Source organism: Diaphorina citri, unplaced genomic scaffold (genome assembly GCF_000475195.1).
Source record: "Diaphorina citri unplaced genomic scaffold, Diaci psyllid genome assembly version 1.1 scaffold624, whole genome shotgun sequence".
Taxonomy (NCBI): domain Eukaryota; kingdom Metazoa; phylum Arthropoda; class Insecta; order Hemiptera; family Psyllidae; genus Diaphorina; species Diaphorina citri.
The window spans coordinates 81032-93531 of NW_007378057.1; the positions used below are offsets into that span (position 1 = coordinate 81032).

The following is a 12500-nucleotide window of genomic DNA, read 5'->3' on the forward strand; positions in this document are numbered from 1 at the left end:
ATAGGGTTAGGTGGTACACATCAAGAACGTTCACAAATGATCAACTTTTTGTGTGTTATTGGTTTTAGTATAGGGTTCGAAAACATTATAAAAAGGGGCTTCATGATTATTTGAGCGAAATTAGGAAAACAGGGGAATGTTTTTTCCCCCAATAAATGTTCGTACTAATGATCCATGCAATCAATACATATGCAGTACCAGCCACGACACCGAAGCGAATACAATAGTCCGTCCCTTATACCTTTTTATTACTATTGTAATAATAAAGGAAGGACGGACTAAAAACAGACTTGATGCTAGAAAACTACTGACCGTGTCTAGGTGCCTTTGCAATGTTGTAGAAGACGCGAGGACTGTAAAAAACAAAATTCAAATTTTCCGCTGGAAAAAGATTTATTTCAACCAATCAGAGGAACTTTTTCCAAAGAAAATGTAAACAGCATCGCCGGAGCAAAGAATTCAATCTGTGGCTGGCTTCACACCAATAATTAACGCTTAATGAAGTTATTCGTAGCATTAAAGATCCCCGAAGACACCCACATACTAGCATCAAGTGTATTTTACAGGTAGTCAAGTAGGACGTGAGGTAAAAAGGTAAAAAAAGGTCTCATTCTAGGGTTGGGACACGTGTGTCCCGTACGGGACATTTTGAAAAGTGCCCAAAATACGGGACGTCCCGGGAAATACGGGACGTCTGGCAACCCTAGTTGGGACATCGAGATGAAAACATCGATGTTCGATACATCGATGTTTTTAAACTTCGATATATCGAGTATCCGATATATCGTAATCAAAAACATCGATGTTGACATCGATGTTTTTGTTCCGATGTATCGATGTTTTCAAAACATCGATGTCGATGTCCCAACCCTATCTCATTCTGATCCTTGAATAAAGCGCAAGTTTTCCTGAAAGATGGAGACCTGTGCTCCAAAATTTCTTGGGACAAAAACCGCGTGTTTGGTAACGTAAAAATCGGACATAACAATGTAAATCTTTTTCGAGCTTGAAAAAACACATCAAACCTGAACTTTGGAAATCGGAGATCAGGTCTATTCGGATCAAAATTTTGTGCTCTGGCTTGTGGTTTAATAAAATTAACAAGAACAGTTTATCGATTAAAATGAAAAAGTTATGACCTAAAAACTGACACAAGGTCTGCATTTTTTTTTTAAAGGTGGATTTTTGGACATTTCTCGGAAACGAAGCCGAAGTTAGGAAAATGACCCACAGAACCTTGTTGGAAATGATGAGATCTACCTACCCTGAGCCGTTGTCGGTGTTTTTCTGGCGCATCCTGTATAAACACTAGAACAGTGCGCGAAGGGATCAAGTTTTGTAGTTTGTTCTAGACATGAATTAATGACGTGGTGCTTCCTCACTCTCTCCGGGGAGCTATCAATTATTGAGGGTAGGTACCTACCCACCTGTCAGTCAGTCTCAGATTTGTGCGAACGTGAGACCTGTGTTTCTAAGCGATAGTTCCGCGATTTTTGTTCGTGTTTTCAGTTAAGTGATTAGCGATTAGACTTTGTGTTTGAATAGTTAGTTTTTGTAATACTAATAAGTAAAGTGACAGACTTTAATTTTGAAATAATTGAAACTGGATTCTATTTTAATTATCGTTTTCGAACCCGAGCCCGTTACAATATTTTTTTCGGTGTAAACTACTTGCGTACTGCAGTACTATGAGTACTACTTTTGCATTTGCATACTAAATTTTCAGGTAGACAGTACTACCTGCGTACTAAAGATGTACTACTTGCGTACTGGAAAAACCAGGTAGACTGGGGAAAAATCCCTCTCAAAATTTGGTCCCACAGAAAAAATCCCTTATTTTATCCCACGAAAGAATTCTAGAACCTGAAAAGAACTTTAAAAAATGATCAACTTTTTGGAAAATGATTGGGGTAGGGTGCACGCGAAAAGAACTTTCACAAATGATCAACTTTCTGGGAATGATAAGGTTAGGTAGAACTCGAAAAGAACTTTCACGAATGATCAATTTTCTGGGAATTATCAACTTTTCTGGGAATGATAGGGTTAGGTAGCACGTGAAAAGAACTTTCACAAATGATCAACTTTCTGGGGATGATAGGGTTAGGTGGTACACATCAAGAACGTTCACAAATGATCAACTTTTTGTGTGTTATTGGTTTTAGTATAGGGTTCGAAAACATTATAAAAAGGGGCTTCATGATTATTTGAGCGAAATTAGGAAAACAGGGGAATGTTTTTTCCCCCAATAAATGTTCGTACTCATTTGGAGTTGTAAAATGGAGTGAGACGGATTTAGAAAACCTTGACATTTTAACCAGAAGCTTGATGACTGGTTAGGGTTAGCTGTTCTCCTCCCTGTTTATAGTCCCACAGCCAGACGCTAGTCTACTCTCTGTTTAACGTCCCCTAGCCAGACCCCTTACCGTTCTCGAGATATTTTGTTTACAGACAGACAGACACACAGATACACACACGGACCCATGGCTGAAACTTTGGATTTAGGGTCTAGGGACCTCAAAACGTGTTTTGGCATCAAAAACTGACTATCGAAAATTTGACCCGATTACATTACTTTCCTTAAGGAAAGTAAAAAATGGTGTTTTGGATTATTATTCTGAAATCCAATTTTATCTAGTGTAAGAGGCCCTGATAACTTTGGGGGGGCTTAAGCTCCCCAAGCCCCCCCCATATCGCCGCCTATGGCCAAAACCAAGTTGGTTCATCCTGACGAAAAAACACCAATGGTGTAGATAGGTGGACCGACTATAAACGCCAATATGGGAAAAGGCGAAGTACCTAGATGATGATGTTATTTACCTACTATTACTTTCCTTATTTTATAAAAGTAGGTACCTAGGCGAAGTACCTACCATAATGATTATGTTATTTACCTATCATCACCATTATTCTGAAATCCAATTTTATCTAGTGTAAGAGGCCCTGATAACTTTGGGGGGGCTTAAGCTCCCCAAGCCCCCCCCATATCGCCGCCTATGGCCAAAACCAAGTTGGTTCATCCTGACGAAAAAACACCAATGGTGTAGATAGGTGGACCGACTATAAACGCCAATATGGGAAAAGGCGAAGTACCTAGATGATGATGTTATTTACCTACTATTACTTTCCTTATTTTATAAAAGTAGGTACCTAGGCGAAGTACCTACCATAATGATTATGTTATTTACCTATCATCACCATCACCATCACCATCACCATCACCAGTTTGCATCTTTTTTGAATTTTTCTAGGGGGGGCAGCTCCCCCCCCCCTCCTACGCCCATGAAAATAAGGTAAACTAATTAAGACTATATATAGTATACATACAGGGTGCTCCAGAAAAACACTGACAACGGCTCAGAGTAGGTAGATCTCATCATTTCCAACAAGGTTCTGTGGGTCATTTTCCTAACTTCGGCTTCGTTTCCGAGAAATGTCCAAAAAAACACCCTTTAAAGAAATGCAGACCTTGTGTCAGTTTTTAGGTCATAACTTTTTCATTTTAATCGATAAACTATTTTTGTTAATTAAATCACGAGCCAGAGCACAAAATTTTGATCCGAATAGACCTGATCTCCGATTTCCAAAGTTCAGGTTTGATGTGTTTTTTCAAGCTCGAAAAAGATTTACATTGTTATGTCCGATTTTTACCAAACACGCGGGTTTTTTCCCAAGAAATTTTGGAGCACAGATCTCCATCTTTCAGGAAAACTTGCGCTTTATTCAAGAATCAGAATGAGACCTTTTTACCTCACGTCCTTCCCAGCGAAATAACCATTTGACTACTATTCTCGTACCATACTGAATTCGAGCGATGAAAAAATAACAGGTACACGCTATTGAAATCAGAAGTTATTAATAGTACACCAATATTATTTTAGGGACTCCATGGGCCGCCTTTTTATTTTTGGTAACATTGCGCATTCAAGGTCATATGCCATCCTACATCTCACGGACTGTACGCAAGTCGGACACCTTTTTTTCATTTTAGTACGCAACAAGAAGGTTAAAATTGAAATAGTACGCAAGTTACGAGTACCTACAGCCATTTTTTCGAGTCAAAATTTTGGGTCGAAGAACCTTTTTTAATTGCTTTTGAGCGCATCTGTCGGTTGTAGGTAACTTTTGCATACTATTTCATATTTCAATTTTAACCTTCTAGTTGCGTACTAAAATGAAAAAAAGATGTCCGACTTGCGTACTGAGTCTTTCTTATTTATTTTTCATAGGTTGAGGTTTTTTTTTAGTACGAACATTTAAGGGGGAAACATTCCCCTGTTTTCCTAATTTTATTGTTGGCGATTACGTAGGCGATTGTTGGAAAGATGTATATGAAAATGCAAATAACATCTCAACAAAAATAGACAGGACATTTTATTAAAGTTAAAATAAGAAAGTGGGAAAAAAGGAAATTGCTTCTTTTTTTTACATAATCTTTTTTTTTTTTTTTGTCTCTACTACCTATTATTGTTTGTTATATGTTCTGTCTTGTTGAAAAATAAAGTTAATTATCATTTTGAAAAAAAAAATAATAATAATAATAATAATAATAATATGTTTTCGAACCCTATACTAAAACCAATAACACACAAAAAGTTGATCATTTGTGAAAGATCTTTCCGCGTTATACCTAACCCTATAATTCCCTGAAAGTTGATCATTTGTAAAAATTCTTTTCGCGTTATACCTACCTAACCCTATCATTCCCAGAAAGTTGATCATTTGTGAAAGTTCTTTTCACGTGCTACCTAACCCTATCATCCCCAGAAAGTTGATCATTTGTGAAAGTTCTTTTCACGTGCTACCTAACCCTATCATTCCCAGAAAGTTGATCATTTGTGAAAGTTCTTTTCACGTGCTACCTAACCCTATCATTCCCAAAATGTTGATCATTTGCGAAAGTTCTTTTCGCGTTCTAGAATTCTTTCGTGGAATAAAATAAGGGATTTTTTTCTGTGGGACCAAATTTTGAGAGGTATTTTTCCCCAGTCTACCTGGTTTTTCCAGTACGCAAGTAGTACATCTTTAGTACGCAAGTAGTACTGCCTACCTGAAAATTTAGTACGCAACTAGTACATCTTTAGTACGCAAGTAGTACTGCCTACCTGAAAATTTAGTACGCAACTAGTACTGCAGTACGCAAGTAGTAAACACCGCATCTGTCATTCACCGGTTGGAAATAATGAGATCTACCTACTCTGAGCCGTTGTCAGTGTTTTTCTGGCGCACCTTGTATGTGTAGGTTCGCTATAGTAAAGTAGGTAATAGAAAGTAAAAAAGAGAAAAAAATCACGTGAACAAAAATTTGAATTTTCTGAAAAAAAAAAACATCAGAAAATCTTGGTGACTGATCAAGAATTTTAGTAAAAAAAAATGCCTTCCATGAACACAATATTCTTCACCTGATGAAATATTTCGTCCACAACTGAAGGTTCTATCAGTCGATCATCCAAGTCTCCACTTTTTAATGGCTCCAAATATTGCTGTGAACAAGAAAGGAAACAATTATACATACAAGAAAAAATAATAATAATAATAATAATTAATCGAACGATAGTGAGGTACACGTGTAATGGCTCCAAACTCCAATATCGACCGTTTTGAGTGTTTGTTTGTTCCGCTAAAACTATAACGCGTGATTTTTGTTCGAGAGGTAGCGGAACTAGAGGTTGTAGTCGGGATGTTGCGATATATCGAAAACCGATCTATATCGATATATTTTTCGTCGATATATCGATTTATTTTTTTGGCGATATATCGACAATTATCCGGCGATATATCGGTCACCCGTCCCAGTTTTATCCACGCTGGTCGTTTCTCAACTTCAAATACTTCAATGACACACCTATTGAGGAATTTATACTTGAGTAGTTCATCATCAGTAAGATTCCATTGTCTCCTAGCATGCCAGTAGGAAGAGTTGTTACCAGCTCGCGGGAAATCCAACCACTCGGGATGTCCGAACTCGTTCCCTTTGATACAAACAAGAGGAAATGGAGCAGTTGCAATTGGGAAAATATTATTAATATAAAAGGTCGATTCCTCCGTAAAAAGTTGTGAAAAATCCAAATCTGAGGTCGAAACTCCGAAAAAGTAACTGCAAAAGGTCGAAAATTCAATTTTTATTTTCCGTTCTAATGAAACAGTTCAAAGATGTGTGACGTCAGACTTTACGCAGTTGCTTTTTTCGTCCGCTAGGTAGCGCCAGTATGCAAGCACGCTTGCGGAGGAACAGAAAGAAATGCGCAGTAACGTATGCGCACAAACACATTAATGCGTTGCCTGCGAGGGAGCTTTGCTCGGGACATTTGATGTGACGTCTTCGCCTACGGGAGCGTAAGCCGTGACGTCAAAGTTCACGATTTACCGGTATTTTTTTAATCGATTTATCTCGGGATCTAGAAGTCGTAGAAGAAAAGGAAAAATTCCGTTGGTCCTCATTTTTCCTGCTCTATGACTTTGAACATCACCCAAGTAAGCGCAACTGATCTATTCCGTACAAATTTAAATTTTACACATTTTTTTTTGTGGCGCTCCGACACTGAAAAAAAAATCAACAATATTGGTAATATTGTTTTGGTAATGATATGTTATTTACCTACCTATTTTGTTTTTTCAACCAGAATTATATTGGGTTGCTTTTCATATTATTGTCTTGACATGGTTGGAGTAGCGGAAGGGCATCCGCAGCCACACTCCGTAAAAATAAACTCGCCAAAACCAGAGGCGGATCTTAACCAAAAGTATCGTGTCGCATCCTTGTCGCATTTGACAGCTACATACCAAATTTCAAGTCGCTAGCTCTTACCGTTCATTTTGTTTTTTCAACCAGAATTATATTGGGTTGCTTTTCATATTATTGTCTTGACATGGTTGGAGTAGCGGAAGGGCATCCGCAGCCACACTCCGTAAAAATAAACTCGCCAAAACCAGAGGCGGATCTTAACCAAAAGTATCGTGTCGCATCCTTGTCGCATTTGACAGCTACATACCAAATTTCAAGTCGCTAGCTCTTACCGTTCTGTTGTTGTTGTTGTTGTTGTTGTTGTTGTAGCGGCTTTAGCTTTCGCCGAATGGTGTTGGCAAAGTAAAGAAAAGACATCTTTTTGTATCTGCCATACACCGGGGTGATGGTCTCTAGCCATGTTTAATTGGCTCGTCCTGAACCGCAGTCAACCATCGTGAGGACTTGGGCTTATTCTTTAAAAGCAGGGAGAACCCTTTGAAACTGCCAGCTAGCTAGGCTGGTTAGGGTTAGCTGTTCTCCTCCCTGTTTATAGTCCCACAGCCAGACGCTAGTCTACTCTCTGTTTAACGTCCCCTAGCCAGACCCCTTACCGTTCTCGAGATATTTTGTTTACAGACAGACAGACACACAGATACACACACGGACCCATGGCTGAAACTTTGGATTTAGGGTCTAGGGACCTCAAAACGTGTTTTGGCATCAAAAACTGACTATCGAAAATTTGACCCGATTACATTACTTTCCTTAAGGAAAGTAAAAAATGGTGTTTTGGATTATTATTCTGAAATCCAATTTTATCTAGTGTAAGAGGCCCTGATAACTTTGGGGGGGCTTAAGCTCCCCAAGCCCCCCCCATATCGCCGCCTATGGCCAAAACCAAGTTGGTTCATCCTGACGAAAAAACACCAATGGTGTAGATAGGTGGACCGACTATAAACGCCAATATGGGAAAAGGCGAAGTACCTAGATGATGATGTTATTTACCTACTATTACTTTCCTTATTTTATAAAAGTAGGTACCTAGGCGAAGTACCTACCATAATGATTATGTTATTTACCTATCATCACCATCACCATCACCATCACCATCACCATCACCATCACCATCACCATCACCATCACCATCACCATCACCATCACCATCACCATCACCATCACCATCACCATCACCATCACCATCACCATCACCATCACCATCACCATCACCATCACCATCACCATCACCATCACCATCACCATCACCATCACCATCACCATCACCATCACCATCACCATCACCATCACCATCACCATCACCATCACCATCACCATCACCATCACCATCACCATCACCATCACCATCACCATCACCATCACCATCACCATCACCATCACCATCACCATCACCATCACCATCACCATCACCATCACCATCACCATCACCATCACCATCACCATCACCATCACCATCACCATCACCATCACCATCACCATCACCATCACCATCACCATCACCATCACCATCACCATCACCATCACCATCACCATCACCATCACCATCACCATCACCATCACCATCACCATCACCATCACCATCACCATCACCATCACCATCTCACCACTTTTATAGGCCGACATTTTTGGATAGGAACTTGGCCTTTTTTTTTCACATTTGTGTTTTTGTGGGGGTATTTGTCACAAAAGCTCTTTTTAACCGCCGTATTGGAAAAATAATTACGGTACATCCTAGAGAAAAAATGTACCTAAATATATAAAATGTAGGAATAGAAATACAAAGAACTTTCTAATTATTCTCGAAATTTGTTCGTGTGCATAATTTTTGGTGTCACCCCTTCTAAAAGTTTCATATCTTCCCAATGAAGGTCGATACCAAATTTGGTGCTTTCCTGACGAAATGCAGCTTTTGCCCATTATTGTGACGTTCGGCCACCGACTACAACCACTAACCTGTACAATGGTCTGTAGAGCCTCTACATAGGATTTTTCCGTTTCGTATAACTCCACTACCACATGAGTTCGTGTATCCTGAAACAGAAAACCTTAAGCTGTATTTTATTATAATATTCAACTTGGCTGAACCAAAAAGGTTCCGCTTTGGACGTCCACAATTGGTGCCACAGACCACTGATCTATTTTCAATGGTTATCCAAAAGAGGGCCTCTGAGTGAAATTTTGCATTTTTTTTTTCTATCACGTCTTTCATGTTTAAAGGAGATGTTTTTTAATACATGGGTTTCTGTGGGTGTTGAAGCTAGGAGCAGCCAGGGTGTTGAAGATGAAAATTCATATCTCTTTGGTCGTCATTTTGTTCTAATTGATTATTAAAAAAAGGTTCTTATTTTCATTAAGAGCTTTCCTAATCTTTTTAAGCATAAAAAAATGCACCGCCAAGTCGTTCGTCGTTCCTCCTAAAATAAATCAAGTGCAAAAATAAATAAATAAAAATAAACAAAACTCCATCAACCCCCCCCCAAAAAATTAGAAATCAATTTTGTACCCCGCCTTTTATTCACTTCATAATTTGTGTGCTCCTCCTTCCCATAATATCTACCTTCCTTTCCCCTCATTGCACTCCTCTCTCCTCTAATATTACTTCTGCTTCACTGCATTGGCGGCGTGCAATGCTTTAAACATTAAATCGATGGCACGCCGCCAATGCAGTGAAGCAGAAGTGACATCGGGAAGTGCCTCAACATTTTGATGAGTGAGTGAGTGAATGAATGAGTAAAAAAATTGCGATTTTCGCGCCTCTGTACCTCCGGAACTACTTGGTATTAGGAGCTCAAATTTTCAAGGTATGGTATGTTTATATACCTCACCTAAATATGTGCCCTGAATTTCAAAAGTTTATCTTTAGAGGAATCTGATCTATGAAGGTGAGAAAAACCTGCCGAATCGGTTCGTGTAAAGATACACAGGCGTGCTTACTGGAACTTGGCCTGGCGCACTGCCGTGCGCTCAGATCGTTTACCTTAATTGTTGCAAGGTAAGCTATTGTTAAAATCCTCTATCTATTAGACTAATGAGGTTTTTCTTACCCAATGTTTCAAATAAATAGAAAGGATATTTCTGAGGCCAGTAGTGGATGCTGTTGGAGTAATTATACAAGAGGATGAGTCTGAAGATATACTTGGTTTTGGGCCTCAAGCTGGTCACATTGTAATAGTTGGTACTATTTATATTTGATGACACCGATACGTTTGTCCATGACTGATTGGTAAAGTGCTGTAGGATGCAACTAAACAAAGAATTATATTCATGTAAAATTAACACCCGTATTTATAAACAAGTTCTGCAGATCGTTCTGAGAATGCACTTGGGAAAAAACGAACTCGGAGGTAAGCACGTTCTAAGCCCGTTCAAAATAAAATGGTATTTATGTATAAACAAGTCCGAGAGAGGTAAAGACCGGTCTTTCCTAAGATCACGCTAAGCGTGTGGTACTCGTTGGCAACACTGTAATTTTACCCGGGATTTGTCAAAACGAGTACTTTCATTTGGAATTATTGCATGTTGAACCACCAGTTTCCCACCGATCACTGAAGTTAAGTAACGTTGCGCGTATTTTAGTACCTGGATGGTGACCATCTGCATCTGACCTACCTACCTTGAATTTTTGGTCATTTATCATTTGATTTTGAGTTCTAACTAGGTGCGTTTTTGTTTTATTTCTTTTAATAAAGTTCGTTTTTTCTTTAAATATTATGGATGAATTTAATCAATTTTTGGGTCACTATTGTGAAAATGTGTATGTACTCGGGCTCCCAAGAGATAGATACCTACTTGCGAGATCCAGGAGAAATGAGAATACATGATTTTTTTATTTTTTTATTTTTTTTTTTTTTTACTAGGTACATCAAGAAAAACATTAAAGTAAACAATAGAATATTAAGTAAAAATTCTCAAAACAGCTAAATTGACAACACAAATCACAGATATTTTTTTTTATTATTATTTACGAGTTACGAGTAGGTACCTAGGTATTATTTCTTTAAACTAAAAAAAAATGTTAAAAAAAAATAATAATAATAAAATAAAAAAAAAATAGGCGCAGTTTTTGGTTGCGCGTAAAATTTAAAACTGATTCTGATTGGTTGATTCAATTTATAATCGTTCTCACCCTACGGAAAGAGGTCAAGCTTGAGATTTTTCTTAGGGCTAGAAAGTATGTTCTTAGGTAGAAAAACCGGTTTATAAATACCGAATTATTGTAATCCTGTGCTCAGCACGTGCTCAACTGCAAAGGACGCGCTTATATTTGTTCATAAATACGGGTGTAAGGAAATGTAACTGGAATAATGTCGATGAGGAGTTATTGAATTTTTCTCAGAGCTATAATAGTACTTCATATACGACATTAGTCCAGCGGAACTTCATTTAGGAAGGAAACTCAAAACGACGTTTGATAAATTATTACCGAATCCAACATGTACGCAGAATAAAATTCCCTCCGTGTCCAAGTTTGTAAGAAAGAATCAGGAAAGACAAGTAAAACATTATAGAGGGGGTAGAAATGTGACATTTTCGGTTAATGACAAAGTATTAGTTAAATATTTTCAAGAAAATAAACCTTGTTGGGTAAGAGCTATAGTTCTTAAATCTCTTGGACCAGTTACATATTAGTTCAAATAGAAAACGGTGGTAAAGTAAAAAGACATATAGGTACCTAAATCAAATGAAACATTCCAATAATTTTTCCTTTTCTCTAGATGAACCTACTATCCCTACTTCTACAAAAAATAGTAACAATTTTGTAGGTAAGTCAGGATATTTTGTCATTTCACAAACCAGTATTAGACCAGATATTCCTAATAATCCTGAACCAAGAACTGAAATTAATGTAGAAGATTCTTTTATGTCTAGTCCTTTACTTCCAAATCATTCTTCCCTTGACTCACACGATTGCTCTAATTTTTCTAGTTCTCCTGATAGCCCTAGTAGTGAATCAACTTTGAATGATTCATCTACAACTTACGATTCAACCTTTAGTGAAGATAGCAATACTGAAACATTGGTGTCTCAAAATTCAATTTCGGGTGCCGATATAAATATAGCTAGGGATAACGTAACTTTGACAAGAAGTGGTAGAGTTTCCAAACCTCCTGAACGATATACTCCATAATAATTTGTCACATATGTATTTTTTATTTTAGTTTGGGAGGTATGTAATATTTTCGGACTGGTTGGATACTTCAGCCAGTACGATTACACCATTCGAAGATTCATTCTCCATTTGAATTTGATTTTGGATTCACAAATAAATTCGCTTCCGTTTTGCATCAGATTTGTCTTCTAATTATAGTAAGTTACCAGTTGCTACTCATCATCTGCTTCCTGGTGTAGTGGATCCTTCACAAGTCACCCAAGTGTCCACTGAAATGTCTAGACATCAAAAATGATCAGGCAAGTTGGTACAACAAAACAAGTACAAAAAAGAGCACTGAGTTTCAGGTTGGAGATCAGGTGTTAGAGAAATATTAAGACAAAGGTCTGGGAGAGAGGGGAGGTAGTTGAAAGATTGGGTTTTAGGTCATACAAGATTCGCTTTGTAAATGGAAATATATTGAGGAGGAATGCTGTGTACATGAGACAGTTTAACACCCGTATTTATGAACAAGTTCTTCAGATCGTTCTGAGAATTTACTTGAGAAAAAACGTACTCAGAGGTAATCACGTTCTGAGCCCGTTCAAAATAGAATGGTATTTATAAACAAGTCCGACAAGGGGTAAGACCGGTTTTACCTAAGATGATGCT

The 12500-nt window shown here is 38.0% G+C and overlaps 1 protein-coding gene and 1 long non-coding RNA gene across 2 annotated transcripts in view; both read right to left on the bottom strand.

Annotated features, from left to right (window-relative positions):
• The window catches only part of LOC103510621, a 63042-nt gene that overhangs the window by 23360 nt on the left and 27182 nt on the right, over positions 1–12500 (bottom strand). Inside the window, exons 3-4 of the mRNA XM_026824626.1 lie at positions 8693–8770; positions 5400–5480 (exon numbers count right to left, since the gene is read on the bottom strand). Coding sequence (XP_026680427.1) covers positions 5400–5480; positions 8693–8770 — 159 coding nt within the window. The remainder of the gene's footprint in view (positions 1–5399; positions 5481–8692; positions 8771–12500) is intronic.
• Positions 10899–12500, bottom strand: part of LOC113468023 — a 3866-nt gene continuing 2264 nt past the window's right edge. The window contains exon 2 of the long non-coding RNA XR_003391895.1: positions 10899–12127. This is a non-coding gene — a long non-coding RNA (uncharacterized LOC113468023). The remainder of the gene's footprint in view (positions 12128–12500) is intronic.